Source organism: Amphiura filiformis, chromosome 13 (assembly GCF_039555335.1).
Source record: "Amphiura filiformis chromosome 13, Afil_fr2py, whole genome shotgun sequence".
NCBI lineage: Eukaryota > Metazoa > Echinodermata > Ophiuroidea > Amphilepidida > Amphiuridae > Amphiura > Amphiura filiformis.
In genome coordinates, this window is record NC_092640.1 from 61,222,473 (window position 1) to 61,241,557 (window position 19,085).

The following is a 19,085-nucleotide window of genomic DNA, read 5'->3' on the forward strand; positions in this document are numbered from 1 at the left end:
GAATTTCAAAAATCAAAATTATTTGATATCAGAATGACATTGTTCGTATTCAGAATGCAATTCGATATGTCTGATGTGCTCTAATGTCCCAAAATAAATACTGTCCAAACGTTCATACCCCAGCCCTTAAAGCACATACATGTAAAATTGCTCGTAAGTTAATAAGTTATACTCTAAGCGCACTGATGTATCCGCTTAAAGTAAAGTGTGTCAGGCAAATTGCTCTCGTGATTAATAGCTATAGCCTATACTCTGAGTAGCTGGACTTATGAAGTAAAATCAAGCTTTGTACAGAATATTTATTTATTTTATTTATTTATTTATAACATTCGGCCGAAGCCAGGCTAATCCCAATAGTGCTCAGAGGCTACTATATTTAAGGGACGCCATCCGCATATGACGGGTCGGGACAGGGATATGGGAAGAGGTCCGATTTTAGATGCAGGAGGAAAACCGGAGCACCCGGAGAAAAACCTGCGAGGACGAGCATGGATCGGCAACCAAACTCACATGTGGCGCCGCGGGGAATTGAACCCGGGCCACAGTGGTGAGAAGCGAGTGAGAGGACTACTACACTAACCAGTGCTAAAATATAATACATGCTAATTGCGCTTTATTGGAAGTGATTTAGTTCATCACAGTTTTCCATGATACTTATAAATGAGAAAAGAAGGTCTGCTAAGACTCAAAACGATAGCATAATTCATCATGTAAAAGATGAGTCAAAATGATTGGTACCCATTTGTTTTCATTCATAATGGATGAGTATGACACCTCAAAATTCAACATGAAAATCAAAATAATTTGTAGATTAATTGCCATAAAAAGTCATAAATTATTCATTCTGAACATTAAAAAAAACACGTTGCATTTGGAAGACGCAGGCTTTTCAATAAATATCATTATTATGTTTTGTTTAATCCAAGTGTGTAAAAATAGTGTATCCAAAACATAATAATGATAAAATTTGATGCTTTACGCCCAATATTTCGTCCAATATTTTAAAACTCATAGCTCGACCAATAAATATGGGCTCAATCGATCCAATTTTATATCAAAATTGATGGGTAACAATTATTTTGATAGAGGCAAAGTTAGCAATTAATAATTGACAAGAGCAGCATATTCAAACAGGAAGCTAATTTGAAAGAAACCAGTAAGGAAAATGGTTGGTTATTTCTTTATACTCAAACCACATTCAGAATTATTTGTACAAATTTGTTTACACTCACAAACTTCCAATTGATAACAATAACTAGTAAACGTTTTCATGAAATAGGTCAAGTAATTCCCTTTTTGAAGTGTCGATTGCTATTATAGAGCTGAGCATGGTTTCCGAATTCGATGTCCTTTATTACATGAAGTTCATTGACTCACAAATGAAGGTCTGATACTTGCCTGTTTTAACAAGAAATACAGAAAAGTTTCTAACTTATTCATCTCAAGCGTCGGTTACAACAATAGTAAAGGTTGCAAACATGCCGTCACCTGACAAGTTCGGGAAAAGTGTGGTTCAGCACTGACGGGTCGCTTAATGTCCTTTTGAAGCTCGGAGGTAGAACTTAATTTTCATGAACAAGTTTAAGATGGTTTTATGTTTTACCATTTCCATTGTACTAAATCCTATTATGGTCCGAGGTCATCCACAAATTCACAGAAAGCTTTCAAAGCTATGGTAATTAATATACCCATATTAAAAGCGTTAAAAAGTGTTTATAAAGTTTCAAGATCATGTACAGAGCTATAAGGCCTGAGGCAGATCTTTTTGAACGACCTTCTCGTAGTTCGATCTGACTTGTTTATCCGCCAGTTTAGTCGTTATTTCTTATTTAAATAAAATGCAGCAAATTTTTTTGCAAATACGAGGGCCATTCAAAAAGTTCTACCTCTATCATCACATCTCTCTTATCTTACGTACCAGGATATTGAAATTAATTACCCATGGTTATACTCTTAAATCTTGGCTACAAAATAAAAGTTATTTGATTAAAATGTGATTTGTAGTTGTATTTGTTAAACCGAATACAGATTTGGTACATCGGAAACGGTCTGAAAAGTGAAAAGAAAGGCTAGTTTTGATTTAAAAGGTTGCCAACATCTATATGGAAATCATTACAAATTTATTCCTGAAAATGACTAAATTGCTATATTTTTGTTCAAATAATTTATCAATATCCAATGCTTGCAGATAGTACAGTTTTACTGGGTATCATGTCTGTTGCACAACAAAACCGATACATGTTCAGAATAGCCTTCATACCCAGCAAACATAAAACGTTTTCGACATCATTCGCAAAAGGTTATAAAAGGTTGTCAGGAAACGTTTAAATGTCGGGTTATATAAAGGGTATATTAAGAGTATAAAACGTTTTCATAACCTTAAAAATCATTATTTGATAATCTAATGCTCAGCAAACAAAAATGTTTAACAGACAACGTTTAAATGTCGGGTTATATAAAGGGTATAAAAACGTTTTAATAACATTCCAAAAACATTCTTGAAAACTTGATACAAAACATTTTAAACAGAATGTTATTTTGGGGCTGAAAAAATATTTTGCGAAAAATGTTTGCCCAAAATATTTTCAATAACGTTTTAAAAACGTTTTCATGACCTTTATATAACCCGACATTTAAATGTTATTAAAAGGTTTTGAAAGAAACATTTCAAGAACATTTCTGTGTTTGCTGGGTTCAAACATTTTAACATAATGTTATTTAAGTATTGACACAATATTTGGCAAAAATGTTTGCAAAAATAGTTTACAATAACATTTTTGAAAACATTTAAAAATATTGTTGTAGCGTGTTTTCATACAAAACGTTTTAAAACGTTATCATGACCTTTATATAACCCGACATTTTAATGTTATTAAAACGTTTTACCTAAACCAAAAGCCAAAATATAACTTATTTAAAACGTTTTTAAAACGTTTTTGTGTTTGCTGGGTATAGACCCTTTGCCATATGTTGTTGACTTCGACCGGGTGAGAAAATGTTGGATCCAGTCATATCAATTGGTTCTTAAGTTAAAATCAAGTAAGTCTTTTACACAGTTTTTGTACTTTGCAAGTATATACAAGGTCATTAACAATCTGTTCATCTCATTTCCACGTCAAGATGTATCCATTACTTAAAATAGGACGTAATTACCAATTACCCTTAAACGTGGTCTAGTCGAAATCTGGCAAATTTCACTAACATTTGTATGTCTGTTGAACCCTTCGACGGTTTCTTCTCATATAAACCATGTTTACACAGCCGTGACGTTAGTCACGGCTGTGTCTTTTTTCTTACAGGTTCTTTCTTCTTTACACAGCCGTGACGTTAGTCACGGCTGTGTCTTTTTTCTTACAGGTTCTTTCTTCTTTCTTCTTTCTTTCTTCTTCTTTCTGCCGACCACTACATTTGCTCTAGCACTCACATGCTTACACCGATTTGGACCTAACTTGGTCACAATCATCATTGACCATGCCCCTACATGTCACATGAAATTCGTGGGGTCAAAGGTCACGCTGGGGTCATAGGGGTCAAAAACGTGATTTCAACTAAAAATGCTTCTTCTCCTACAGATTACGTATGACGGTGAACCCACTTGCACACATGCATTACTATTACCCAGTGTCTATGGGGTCCTCACAGATTTGGGGTCAAAGGTCATTAAGGGGTCACTTCCGGTATAAAACGAAAAACCTTCAAAAATTTTTATTTGCTAAGAAAAACATAGGACAGTAACGGTATGTTCACACATAAATTGTAATTACCCTGTGTATATGTGGTATTTTTTATTTAGGGTCAAAGGTCATTAAGGGCCACTTCCGGTACAAAACGAAATACCTTTAAAATGCTTCTTCTCCCACAAATTACGTCGGACAGTAACACCACTTGCATACATGCATTGTTATTATCCAGTGTCTATGGGGTCCTCACAGATTTGGGGTCAAAGGTCATTAAGGGGTCACTTCGGTATAAAACGAAAAACCGTCAAAAATTTGTATTTGCTAAGAAAACATAGGACAGTAACGAGTATGTTCACACATGAATTGTGGGTACCCAATTCATATGTGGTATTTTTTATTTGGGGTCAAATGTCATTAAGGGTCACTTCCGGTCTGAGACGAAAAACCTTCAAAATGCCCCCTTCTGTCACAAGTAACATAGCAAAGTGGTGCCACATGCACCCATGCATTGACATTAGCCAATGTCTATGGCCGTTTTCATATATTTTGGGGTCAAAGGTCATTAGGGGTAACAACACGGCTGTGATCGAGGTTTATACCACAGCTTAGTCTAGTTCTTTTTTACACAGCCGTGACGTTAGTCACGGCTGTGTCTTTTTTCTTACAGGTTCTTTCTTCTTTCTTTCTTCTGCCGACCACTACATTTGCTCTAGCACTTACATGCTTACACCGATTTTGACCTAAGTTGGTCACAACCATTATTGACCATGCCCCTACATGTCATATGAAACTCGTGGGGTCAAAGGTCACGGAGGGGTCATAGGGGTCAAAACGTGATTTCAACTCAAAATGCTTCTTCTCTCACAGATTACGTAGGACAGTGACACCACTTGCACACATGCATTGTTATTATCTTGTGTCTATGGGGTCCTCACAGATTTGGAGTCAAAGGTCATTAAGGGGTCACTTCCGGTATAAAACGAAAAAACCTTCAAAATGTTTTATTTGCTAAGAAAAACATAGGACAGTAACGGTATGTTCACACATGAATTGTGGTTACCCAATTCATTATGTGGTATTTTTTTATTTGGGGTCAAAGGTCATTAAGGGGTTACTTCCGGCCTGAGACGAAAAACCTTCAAAATGCCCCTTCTGCCACAAATAACATAGCAAAGTGATGCCACGTGCACTCCATGCATTGACATTAGCCAATGTCTATGGGGTTTTCATATATTTTGGGGTCAAAGGTCATTGGGGGTTACAACACGGCTGTGTTCGTGGTCTTAGACCACAGCTAAGTCTAGTTCTTCTTTCTTCTTTCTTTCTTTCTTTCTGCCGACCACTACATTTGCTCTAGCACTTACATGCTTACACCGATTTTGACCTAACTTTGTCACAACCATCATTGACCATGCCCCTACATGTCATATGAAACTCGTGGGGTCAAAGGTCACGCAGGGGTCATAGGGTCAAAAACGTGATTTCAACTCAAAATGCTTCTTCTCTCACAGATTACGTAGGACAGTGACACCACTTGCACACATGCATTGTTATTATCTTGTGTCTATGGGGTCCTCACAGATTTGGTGACAAAGGTCATTAAGGGGTCACTTCCGGTATAAAACGAAAAAACTTCAAATTTTTTTATTTGCTAAGAAAAACATAGGACAGTAACGGTATGTTCACACATAAATTGTAGTTACCCTGTGTATATGTGGTATTTTTTAATTTAGGGTCAAAGGTCATTAAGGGCCACTTCCGGTATAAAACGAAATACCTTTAAAATGCTTCTTCTCCCACAAATTACGTAGGACAGTGACACCACTTGCACACATGAATTGTTATTACCCAGTGTCTATGGGGTCCTCACAGATTTGGGGTCAAACGTCATTAAGGGGTCACTTCCGGTATAAAACGAAAAACCTTCAAAAATTTTTATTTGCTAAGAAAAACATAGGACAGTAACGGTATGTTCACACATGAATTGTGGGTACCCAATTCATATGTGGTATTTTTTTATTTGGGGTCAAATGTCATTAAGGGGTCACTTCCGGTATAAAACGAAAAACTGTCAAAATTTTTTATTTGCTTAGAAAAACATAGGACAGTAACGGTATGTTCACACATGAATTGTGGGTACCCAATTCATATGTGGTATTTTTAATATGGGGTCAAATGTCATTAAGGGGTCACTTCCGGTCTGAGACGAAAAACCTTCAAAATGCCCCTTCTGCCACAAGTAACATAGCAAAGTGGTGCTACATGCACCCATGCATTGACATTAGCCAATGTCTATTGCCGTTTTCATATATTTTGGGGTCAAAGGTCGTTAGGGATAACAACACGGCTGTGTTCGTGGGTTAGACCACAGCTTAGTCTGGTTACACAGCCGTGACGTTAGTCACGGCTGTGTCTTTTTTCTTATAGGTTCTTTACACAGCCGTGACGTTAGTCACGGCTGTGTCTTTTTTCTTACAGGTTCTTTCTTCTTCTTCTTTCTTCTGCCGACCACTACATTTGCTCTAGCACTTACATGCTTGCACCGATTTTGGCCTAACTTGGTCACAATGATCATTGACCATGCCCCTACATGTCACATGAAACTCGTGGGGTCAAAGGTCAAACAGGGGTCATAGGGGTCAAAAACGTGATTTCAACTCAAAATGCTTCTTCTCTCACAGATTACGTAGGAGAGTGACACCACTTGCACACATGCATTGTTATTAGCCAGTGTCTATGGGGTCCTCACAGATTTGGGGTCAAAGGTCATTAAGGGGTCACTTCCGGTATAAAACGAAAAACCTTAAAAAATTTTATTTGCTAAGAAAAACATAGGACAGTAACGGTATGTTCACAAATAAATTGTAGTTACTCTGTGCATTTGTGGTATTTTTTCATTTAGGGTCAAAGGTCATTAAGGGGCTACTTCCGGTATAAAACGAAATTCCTTTAAAATGCTTCTTCTTCCACAAATTACGTATGACAGTGACGCCACTTGCACACATGCATTGTTATTACGCAGTGTCTATGGGGTCCTCACAAATTTTCAATCAAAGGTCATTAAGGGGTCACTTCCGGTATAAAACGAAAAACCTTCAAAATTTTTTATTTGCTAAGAAAAACATTGGAGGGTGATGGTATATTCACACGTAAATTGTGTTTACCTATTGTACATGTGGTATTTTTTCATTTGGGGTCAAAGGTCATTAAGGGGTCACTTCCGGTCTGAGACGAAAAACCTTCAAAATGCCCCTTTCTGCCACAAATAACATAGCAAAGTGGTGCCACTTGCACCCATACATTGACATTAGCCAATGTCTATGGGCGTTTTATATATTTTGAGGTCAAAGGTCATTAAGGCGTCAAAACACGGCTGTGTTCGTGGTCTTAGACCACAGCTAAGTCTAGTTCTTCTTCTTCTTTCTTCTGCCGACCACTACATTTGCTCTAGCACTTACATGCTTGCACCGATTTTGGCCTAACTTGGTCACAATGATCATTGACCATGCCCCTACATGTCATATGAAACTCGTGGGGTCAAAGGTCAAACAGGGGTCATAGGGGTCAAAAAACGTGATTTCAACTCAAAATGCTTCTTCTCTCACAGATTACGTAGGAGAATGACACCACTTGCACACATGCATTGTTATTAGCCAGTGTCTATGGGGTCCTCACAGATTTGGGGTCAAAGGTCATTAAGGGGTCACTTCCGGTATAAAACGAAAAACCTTCAAAATTTTTTATTTGCTAAGAAAAACATAGGACAGTAACGGTATGTTCACAAATAAATTGTAGTTACTCTGTGCATTTGTGGTATTTTTTCATTTAGGGTCAAAGGTCATTAAGGGCTACTTCCGGTATAAAACGAAATTCCTTTAAAATGCTTCTTCTTCCACAAATTACGTATGACAGTGACGCCACTTGCACACATGCATTGTTATTACCCAGTGTCTATGGGGTCCTCACAAATTTGGAATCAAAGGTCATTAAGGGGTCACTTCCGGTATAAAACGAAAAACCTTCAAAATTTTTTATTTGCTAAGAAAAACATTGGAGGGTGATGGTATATTCACACGTAAATTGTGTTTACCTATTGTACATGTGGTATTTTTTCATTTGGGGTCAAAGGTCATTAAGGGGTCACTTCCGGTCTGAGACGAAAAACCTTCAAAATGCCCCTTTCTGCCACAAATAACATAGCAAAGTGGTGCCACTTGCACCCATACATTGACATTAGCCAATGTCTATGGGCGTTTTATATATTTTGAGGTCAAAGGTCATTAAGGCGTCAAAACACGGCTGTGTTCGTGGTCTTAGACCACAGCTAAGTCTAGTTCTTCTTCTTTCTGCCGACCACTTCATTTGCTCTAGCACTTACATGCTTACACCGATTTTGACCTAACTTGGTCATAACCATCATTGACCATGCCCCTACATGTCATATGAAACTCGTGGGGTCAAAGGTCACGCAGGGGTCATAGGGGTCAAAAACGTGATTTCAACTCAAAATGCTTCTTCTCTCACAGATTACATAGGACAGTGACACCACTTGCACACATGAATTGTTATTATCCCGTGTCTATGGGGTCCTCACAGATTTGGGGTCAAAGGTCATTAAAGGGTCACTTCCGGTATAAAACGAAAAATCTTCAAAATTTTTTATTTGCTAAGAAAAACATAGGACAGTAACGGTATGTTCACACATAAATTGTAGTTACCCTGTGTATATGTGGTATTTTTTTTATTTAGGGTCAAAGGTCATTAAGGGCCACTTCCGGTATAAAACTAAAATACCTTTTAAAATGCTTCTTCTCCCACAAATTACGTAGGACAGTGACACCACTTGCACACATGCATTGTTATTACCCAGTGTCTATGGGGTCCTCACAGATTTGGGGTCAAAGGTCATTAAGGGGTCACTTCCGGTATAAAACGAAAACCTTCACAAAATTTTATTTGCTAAAAAAACATAGGACAGTAACGATATGTTCACACATGAATTGTGGTTACCCAATTCATATGTGGTATTTTTTTATTTTGGGTCAAAGGTCATTGAGGGGTTACTTCCGGTCTGAGACGAAAACCTTCAAAATGCCCCTTCTGCCACAAATAACATAGCAAAGTGGTGCCACGTGCACCCATACATTGACATTAGCCACTGTCTATGGGCGTTTTTATATATTTTGGGGTCAAAGGTCATTAAGGGGTCACAACACGGCTGTGTTCGTGGTCTTAGACCACAGCTAAGTCTAGTTTATTTTGTTTTTGAGTCCCAAGGCATGTCAGGGAGCTCAAATAGGACCAACATATTTATTCTGAGTAAACAGTGAGACAACCACATCGTGGAACATTGTTATGGACATTATCCATAGCTACAATATTATGTTTACTAAACTTTTGGCTTCAGTTTCTAACCGTTTCCGACGTACCAAATCAGTATACGCTTTAACCAACATATCTTATCAACCAAAATCACATTTTCATCATATAACTTTTATTTCGTAGCCTAGATTTAAGAGTATAATCATGGGTAATTTCAATTGCCTGGCTTATAAGATAACAGAGATGTGATGATGGAGGCAGAACTTTTTGAATGAACATCGTATGTACAATTCTAAGTCAATGGATAGCTCTTGTCGTTTGCAAAGATCTCGGAACCAGCAGGTCGAAGCCGCTCTAGCCGAGAGTCAAAGCTATGCAAAGGTCTGGTGAAGCCTTTGAAACATGACGTGTTAATCAAGGATGAAAAACTTTGATGGAACTGTCTTCGCAGACAAGAAGCTCTTCTCCGTCGTCTTTGACTGCTATTCCCCAAGGAGATGTGACGTCCTTAGTGAGGATTCCAATAAAGTCGCCCGTGAGAGAGTAGCGGTAGACTGCTGGAACTACTTGGTAGCTGGCGACGAAGACTTCATCGTTGACAACGCACAATCCTGTAGGGTAGAAGTTACCTGCTGGTGGAGTGGCGAAGGTGTGGAGTTGAGTACCGTTGGTGTCGTAAACGTGAACTGCGCAGCTGTTATAATCGCTGACGATAACGTGATCATCTGTAGTGATGGCAATAAAGTATGGCTGCAGATTAACGCTGAAGCCAGACACACGAGTAGTGTCTTGGCTATGGATACTTATGTACCGACTTGTGCTTCCGATATACACGCGATCCTTGGTGTCAATGGCTAGGCCGTATAACTGGGCATTATCACTTTGAGACCAGGTGCCGTTAGGATTCTGAGCACTGAACCTTTGCTTGAAATTTCCTTGTGTGTCGAAAGCTTTCACGTATGGATTAGTGTCCGTGATGAAATAATCGTCATTTTGCGCAATTGCCAGGCCCCATGGATAAGAATACCCATATGGATCGTACCCACCTACATTGCTAGGTTGGATTTGCCGCTTGAACGTACCATTGCCATCAAAAAGTCTAACGTAATTGCCACTGCTGTATGTAGCCACTGCAATTTCATCATTTGTGCCGAGAACGATGCATCTTCCGGAACTGAACTGTCCCGATGCAATGGTCTTTACTAGAGTCCATTGCTCGTAGGTATTGAGTGAACCGAGAGAACTCATCCGTTGTCAAGATTCTTGCTGGGTATAAATTCAACTTTACCCATAGACTTTCTGACAGCTTTTGATTCAACTTAGACATGTGTTGCATTGTATTAGAGAGCGATGAATACATTGTAGCTACATCATGCTCGGAACCATTCTGCGTAATCTGTTGTGTCATCTCCATTGAAGTGCACAGACGCGCTTTCTGAAATTGTAGGCCATCACTGTGCGCTTCTATCTCCTTGATTCGTTTTGCCTCCAACTCTTTTATTTTCTGTGTGAATTCCTTTTCATCTTGTTTCATTTTCTGTATGAATTCCGATTCTGCTTTCTTAGCCGTTTCCTTGTAGAGACTAATAGCTTTCTTCACATTGTCTCCCAGTACTTTAGCTGTTTTCTTATTCTCCGTAGTCGCGGTATCAATAGCTTTAGGAATGAGTCCAACTTGCTTGCATAACTCTTGCCGTTTGTCATTTCTCTCTCCAGCCGCAGTCTTCAGGTCTATCTGTTTATGATCGGGAAGCGGGTGGTCTAAGACGGTACAAGCTCGGCACATTGGCTCATCACAAGTCTCGCAGTAGAAATACAAAACTTCACGCGTGTGCTTTGGACACATCTCTTGTTCGGGCAGATTGTGCATAGTCAATTTTCCCGTGCGCAGCTCTTCCAGTGTAAGCACGTGGTGATGTTTCAGTATGCGCAACGACTTGTGAATATCCAAACATTTCTTACACAAAAAATCGTTGCATTCTACACAGCGACCAAAAGCCTGGTTATCAGAATTATCGCACGAGGTACATGGAATCTTGGCATCTTTCTTGCACAGTTTTCCCATAATCTCATTGCGCTCTTTCAATTTGCTGATGAAAAAGTTAGTCCTGAGTTCCTTCACTCCATCTTTTGGTAACGGAAAGTCCTCGCGACAGGTGGGGCACGATATTGCGTCCTTATACTTATCCGGGTGTTTCTTTGCCGAGCTTTGAGCCCAACTTGTGAGACATTTCAAGCAAAAGGTATGAAGACATGGTAATGCCTTAGGTTTGTCAATAGCGGCATGGCAAATGCTGCACTGGACAAGATCGGCGTTATTAACAGTTCCTTCGAGGTTCGGTAGCTTTGAATCGGCCATTGTGTCTATTTCCGCGAGCCTATACCCGGTCTCTACATACATGTACACGGAACAACAACAACTCGAATAGCGTATGTCATGCTATTGATTCGGTACAAAGTCCATGATTTTACCACCTGGATTTTACTATCAAGATCTCACTAGATTTTATGATGCATTGCAATACGAACCACATAATAAGAGCTCCTTATCGCGTGATGCTGCAAACGTCCTGCTGTAACACCACCGTTTTTTTGTTAAATCAATTCCTAGCGTATGTTGCTTGTCAATTTGGATCAATTACCTAAATAATAATATTATGAATAACGCAACTAAATCATGTACATTGGATTCGAATTATTGTAGATTCCGAACTATGTGTCCTGGGATAGCCACTGTGTTCATGCAACAGTCACCTTATGAACTCATGAATATCCGGTAACTGCTGATATACTTTATCAAGCTCAAAACAGCAATAACTTTTGTTTATGTTTTTCGGCTCTTCCAGGGCAGAATTTATTGCAACAAACGTGGATTAATCAAAATAAAACACGTTAAATACTCAATTTTAAATGCTACGCAAGAATTTCTTATAAGCTTACACGTAAACTTAAAAAACAAAATGGTTTTAAAGATCATACAGTAAATTGAAATTCCTTACAAGAAATAAAGAACAGAATGAATTTCTTGGTTTATGAATCTTATTAATTTTAGATGATCAAATTCTTTATTTTCAAAGTTTCTTTGGGCAATAAACAAAGCAGGGTTAGGGTAAGGGAGTTAGCGTTACGCCGCGGGTGTCGACCGCAGACGACAAGTTTCAAACTTTTCAGAATTTTACATTTTCATGACCATATTTGAAAAAATTTAAAATTACTACAAACAAGCCTATCATTTGGCCACTTTTATCATATTTACACCTTGATTACCATCAAAATTGACGAGCATTTTGCAAAAAATAAGTATGTAGATTAGAATTCCCAAATTGTCCATTAATTTTAAATGTACATTAATATTTATTTAAGAATAGTCTTGAAGAAAGACTACTATTTGCCACACTGTTTGAAGTAAAGGCTGGATATATAGATATACAAGAAGTATACAAGAAGTATACAAACCATAGGCTTAACTGGGGGCTGAGCCCCCCTCCCGAATAATCCTAGGTGAAGTTAAAATTTGTGATAAAATTGAGGGAAAATGGGTGCTTGTGACCTATATTTTACAAATTTTTCTGATACCGGGGGGGAAACCCCCCTCGGGCACCCCCCCCCCCCCCAGGGTGGCCCATCAAAATTTATTCAGGTTTCAGCCCTCAATGTTGAAAATCTTCCTAAGCCAATGCAAAATATACAGTGTTAAGATACAGTCAACTTGCTCTATACTGATTATAGCTATACTCTGAGCAGCCTGAATTATTATGAAATAAAATCAAGATAGCTGCAGTGCTAAAGATAAAACACATACAAATTTGTGTGTAAATTGGAAGTGGAAAACTCTTTCCAAGCGCCCTTATGTTTGGATTTAATAAGTATGCAAATCTGACATATAGGCCCTACATGTAAAATTGCTCTAAGTTAATAAGTTATACTCTAAGCGCCCTGATGTATCTGTTAAAGTAAAGTGTGTCAAGCAAATTGCTCTTGTGATTAATAGCTATAGCCTATACTCTGAGTAGCTGGACATACATGTATGAAGTAACATCAAGCTTTGTACAGAATATGCTGTACCAGTGCTAAAATATAATACATGCGAATTGCGCTTTATTGGAAGGGATTTAGTGCATTACAGTTTTCCATGATACTTTTAAATGAGAGAAGAACGTCTGCTAAGACTCAAAACGATATCATAATACATCATGTAAAAGTTGTGTCAAAATGATTGGTACCCATTTGTTTTCATTCATAATGGATAGGTATGACACATCAAAATTCAACATAAGATCAAATTAATTTGTAGATTAATTAACATAAAAAAGTCATAAACTATTCATTCTGAACATTTCAAAAGTATCCAATGTTGTATTTGGAAGACGCAGGCCTTTTCAATAAACATCAAAATTGATGGGTAACAATAATTTTGATAGCATGTAGAAGCAAAGTTAGCATTTAATAATTGACAAGAGCAACATATTCAAGCAGGAAGCTAATTGCAATTTGAAAGAAACCAGCAAGGAAAATGGTTGGTTATTTCTTTATACTTACAATAGTTCCATTTGATACAATAACTAGCATAGGCCTATACTTTTTCATGAAATAGGTCAAGTAATTCTTTATGAAGTGTCCATTGCCATCATAGCGCTGAGCATGGTTTCCGAATTCGATGTCCTTGATTGCATAAAGAGAAGATCTGATACTTGTATTTTAACAATTGAAGCACAGCAATGTTTCTGACTTAATCATTTCAGGAGTCGGTTACAACAATAGTAAACATTGCAAACATGCGTAAACCTGACAAGTTCGGGGAAAGCATGTGGTTCAACAGTATCGGGTTTCGTAATATTGTTTAGTGGGTACTACACCCTCAATAAATTTGTGTCTATTTTTGCATTTTTCTCAAAAACTAATGACACACTGGTAACAAAAAGTTATGTATATTATAAGCAAGGAATCAATTACTACACTGAATTTCAGTGACCCAAGACAAGCGGTTTGTTATTTATGATAAGAAATAAGGTACCACTAGGATGTACCTCATTTTCTGTCATTATACTGAACTGCTGTCTTGAGTCACTGAAATTTCAGTGTAGTAATTGGATTCATTGCCCCAATAATATACATAACTTTGGTTACCAGTGTGTTATTATTTTTTGAGAAAAATGTAAAAATAGTCACAAATTTACCAGAGGGGTGTAGTACCCCCTTAAGCTGGGAGGCAGAAATTAATTTTCATGAACAAGTTTAAGATAACTATGAACTTAAGATTATAATCTGATTGTAATATGTATAATTTTCACCAACCATACAATGTTACGCCAATGGATAGTTCTTGTCATTTGCAAGGATCTCGGAACCCGCAACTCAAAGACACTAGCCGGGATCAAACGCTATGTACAGCCTGTCTCAAAAAAAGTTGTGCAAGTGAATGGCGCCCTCTTTGGCAACTAGAAAATACCATTGTGACATAATACGTCAAGGGAGTAGTCTTAGGTCTCCAATGCCGTTTGTTCTGTTCAATTTGCTTGTTTTAATCTCGAGATATGCTTACTTAACAACGAAAGGGTAAAATCACAATTGTGCCACTTTTACTAGGAAAGGGGGTTGTACATGTAAATCAATGATAGCATCAAGTTTATCAAGGGTTTCTTCGTGAAATCAAAAGAATGCATCAATTACACAACAATATAAAATTGTTTTTACTGTTTTTACTGTTTTATCATGATACAGATATAATAATTCTCTTTTCCACTTACGACAAGTTAAAAGATAAATAAATATTTCACATTCTGCTGTAAAATTAAATACATGTGCATGATTTTATCATGGTAAATACTGTTTTCTTTGTCACTCAAGACATGTTAAAAGACAAACAAATATTGCACACTTATAGGTTAATCAACTTAGACAAGTTCATGAAATTTGACAAATTAATGAAATTAGACAAAATAATGCACGCGCGCTGATGTTGAAGCGTCTAATGCACGAGCCCCGAAGGGGGAGTGCATAGATGCATCAACATCAGCTATCATTGATTTACAGGTACAGCCCTATTCCCTAGTAAAAGTGGCACAATTGTGATTTATCCTTTCGTTGTTAAATAAACATATCTAGAGATTAAAAAAAGCAAATTGAACAGAACAAACGGTATTTGAGAGGTAAGAATGTGCCCTTGACGTTGATGTAAGCATCATGTCACAACCGTATTTTCCAATTGCCAAAGAGGGCGCTTTTCACTTGCACAATTTCTTTTGAGACAGGCTGTAGGTCTGGTGAAGCATTTGAAGCATGACGTTTGCTAATCACGGATGAAAAATTTTGATGGAATTGTCTTCACAAACAAGCAGCTCTTCTCCGTCGTCTTTGAGTGCTATTCCCCAGGGAGATGTGACGTCCTTAGTCAGGATTCCAATATAGTCACCTGTGAGGGAGTAGCGGTAGATTGCTGGAACTCCTTGGTAGCTGGCGACGAAGACTTCATCTTGTACAACGCATAATCCTGTAGGGTAAAAGTTACCTCCTGGTGGAGTGGCGAAGGTGTGAAGTTGAGTACCATTGGTGTCGTACACGTGAACGGCTGCTTGAGCGTTACCGTAATCGCTGACAATAACATGATCATCTGTGGTGGTGGCAATGAAGTGTGGAGACAGATTATTGAGTTTGAAGCCAGATATGTAGGTACCGTCTTGGTTATGGATACTAATTTACTGATTACTACTACTGACATACACGCGACCCTTGGTGTCAATGACTAGACCGTACAACCGGGAAATCTCACTGTATGACCAGTTACCGTTAGGATTCTGAGCACCGAACCTTTGCTTGAAATTTCGCTCCGCATTGAAAATCTTAACATAGGGATTTTCGTCCGTCATGAAATAGTCACCATTATGCGCGATTGCCAAGCCCCATGGACGCGAATAGCCTCGTGGATCACCGCCACCTACATTATAGGTTTGGATTTGCCTTTTGGGTGTGCCATTGTCGTCAAAAACTCGAACATAATAGCCACTACTGTATGTAGTCACCGCTGAGAACGATGTATCTTCCAGAACTGAATTGTCCTGATGCGATAGTCTTTCCTAGAGCCCATTGCTCGTAGGTGTTGAGTGAACCGAGAGAACTCATCCCGTTGTCAAGATTCTTGCTGGGTATAAATTCAACTTTACCCATAGACTTTCTGACAGCTTTTGATTCAACTTAGACATGTGTTGCATGGTATTAGAGAGAGATGAATACATTGTGGCTACATCATGCTCGGAACCATTCTGTGTAATCTGTTGTGTCATCCCCATTGAAGTGCACAGACGCGCTTTCTGAAATTGTAGGCCATCATTGAATTTTAAGCTGTATGGAATTAATATTTTGTTTAATTCCTAGTTAGCACGCTTACTTTTCAGAACGCCGCATTAAAAGCCAATAAGACATGTAACACTGATCTCTCACAAAGTTGTTTCGATTAATCAATATTGTTATACCATGTACACGGTAGAGTGAAGAGATCAGATGGTGTTTAACATGTTTAGATGTTTACAGCATGATTCGATATTTCGGGTATTTCTAGCCAGAATTACCCGAGGGATTTCCAGATAGAAATTCCTTACAAAAATGAGACTCTAAATTGTTCCATAGTTTTGGATATTTCTATGTTTTTCGTATTATATTTTCATCGCCCAATGAGATAGCTTCTGACTGGATTCAGGTTCTGTCCGGGACCTGCCGCAGTTATAATTTTGTGCGCTTCTATCTCCTTGATTCGTTTTGCCTCCAACTCTTTTATTTTCTGTGTGAATTCCTTTTCATCTTGTTTCATTTTCTGTATGAATTCCGATTCTGCTTTCTTAGCCGTTTCCTTGTAGAGACTAATAGCTTTCTTCACATTGTTTCCCAGTACTTTAGCTGTTTTCTTATTCTCCGTAGTCGCGGTATCAATAGCTTTAGGAATGAGTCCAACTTGCTTGAATAACTCTTGGAGTTTGTCATTTCTCTCTTCAGCCACAATCTTCAGGTCTATCTGTTTATGATCGGGAAGCGGGTGGTCTAAGACGGTACAAGCTCGGCACATTGGCTCATCACAAGTCTCGCAGTAGAAATACAAAACTTCACGCGTGTGCTTTGGACACATCTCTTGTTCGGGCAGATTGTGCATAGTCAATTTTCCCGTGCGCAGCTCCTCCAGTGTAAGCACGTGGTGATGTTTCAGTATGCGCAACGACTTGTGAATATCCAAACATTTCTTACACAAAAAATCGTTGCATTCTACACAGCGACCAAAAGCCTGGTTGTCGGAATTATCACATGAGGTACATGGAATCTTGGCATCTTTCTCGTGCAATTTCTCACCCTTGTGCTTCGAACACATCTCCTGTTCTGGCAGATTGTGCATAATCAACTTTCCAGTACGCAGCTCTTCTAATGTCAGCACATGATGTTGCTTCAATACACGCACAGATTTGTGAATGTCCACAAATTTCTTACACAAAAAATCGTTGCATTCTACACAGCGACCAAAAGCCTGGTTATCAGAATTATCACACGAGGTACATGGAATCTTGGCATCTTTCTCGTGCAGGTTTCTCATAATCTCATTGCGCTCTTTCAATTTGCTGACAAAAAAATTAGTTCTGAGTTCCTTCACTCCACCTTTTGGTAATGGAAAGTCCTCGCGACAGGTGGGGCACGATACCGCGTCCTTGTACTTATCCGGGTGTTTCTTTGCCGAGCTTTGAGCCCAACTTGTGAGACATTTCAAGCAAAACGTATGAAGACACGGTAGTGCCTTAGGTTTGTCAATAGCTGCATGGCAAATGCCGCACTGAACAAGATCGGCGCTACTAACAGTTCCTTCTAGCTTGATATAACCGAACATTATTTACATATATCTGCCTTTATATTAGTTCTTTGTTTCAATTCAGTTCTTAAACAAAATAGACAAAATAACGAATCGGTACGATTAATTCTTTATTAAAATAGCGATTGTTTAACCCAAATAGCTCTTTAACAATTACTAGTTGTTAAAAAATCAAAAATCAAAAATCACAAGCTGCTTGGCAAGTTGGGAAAATGCCATTTTGTTTCAAAGTAACATAAACACGATTAAAATAAAAATTCCTTTAAAAGGAATAGGGCGGGCAAATGAAAAATTGTCAAGAGAAATGAAAGAATGAGTAAGTCTTCACAATTAAAAACAGGGAAAATATGACACAACATCGATTTCCAATGGGGGAATAACACAAAACGTATAAACAAAGTTAAAAGAGTTTTTAAAGAGTTGTTTCAAAGATAATTTGTAACAAGACGCCAATCGTTTCAACAGATCAAACGTAAGCAAATAATCTTCTCAACCATGTCAACCAAATAGTTCACTCTGACACCGATATACTGGTATATGCATGGTAGGTGTACGTCGTATAAACATTACAAAACACAAAAGTATCCGAACACTTAAAACAAAAGCAATAAGCGACAATAGGCTATTACCAAATAAAGTAGTCCAAGGCGTATTTTGATTCTTCATTCGGCACGATGCGACTTTATTTTACCAACTTTGGCCAAAAAAAGTTTGTCTCAGGACCTTTTGCCTAAAAAGCTATGTCCTATGCGACTTTTTTAAGGGCTTTTTATTTAGCAAAACTGAACGCCACCCAAGCTACATGCCGTACGTAATCGTAGTTTCTTGGAAATTATCATTCAAAAATAAAAATGCACTGGCGCGTAGGACTACGCGCTAAATCTCATTTTAAAAGCTATGCGTGCGGGGTCCTGAGACGAACCTTTTTTTAAAAATATATTTTGGCCTTATACCAATTTGAATGGATGAAGAGAGCGTTTTAAAAGTGACAAATATTTACATAGACTTTTTTTCTCGAAACACGCTCATTTTGAGCACAGCGAGTGAGTGTTGATTTGTCACGCTGACGCTGTAATGAGCCCTTACAAAAGCCGATGGGAATCGCCCTGATTATCCCAAATGTGTCACTGTTGAAATGCTCTATTTTCCATTCAAAATGGAATAACTTAAGGGAATGATGCTGCATCGTGCCGAATGAGGTGTTTGTTTTAAGGGTAAAGATACTTCTTGTGCGCAGTATG

The 19,085-nt window shown here is 38.3% G+C and overlaps 1 protein-coding gene across 1 annotated transcript; it reads right to left on the reverse strand.

Annotated features, from left to right (window-relative positions):
• Positions 1 to 16,659: 16,659 nt before the first annotated feature.
• On the reverse strand, positions 16,660 to 17,862 carry LOC140167807 (E3 ubiquitin-protein ligase TRIM56-like). The gene has a single exon (XM_072191100.1). The coding sequence runs from the start codon at positions 17,860 to 17,862 to the stop codon at positions 16,660 to 16,662; it is 1,203 nt and encodes a 400-aa protein (XP_072047201.1).
• Between the last annotated feature and the right edge of the window lie 1,223 nt (positions 17,863 to 19,085).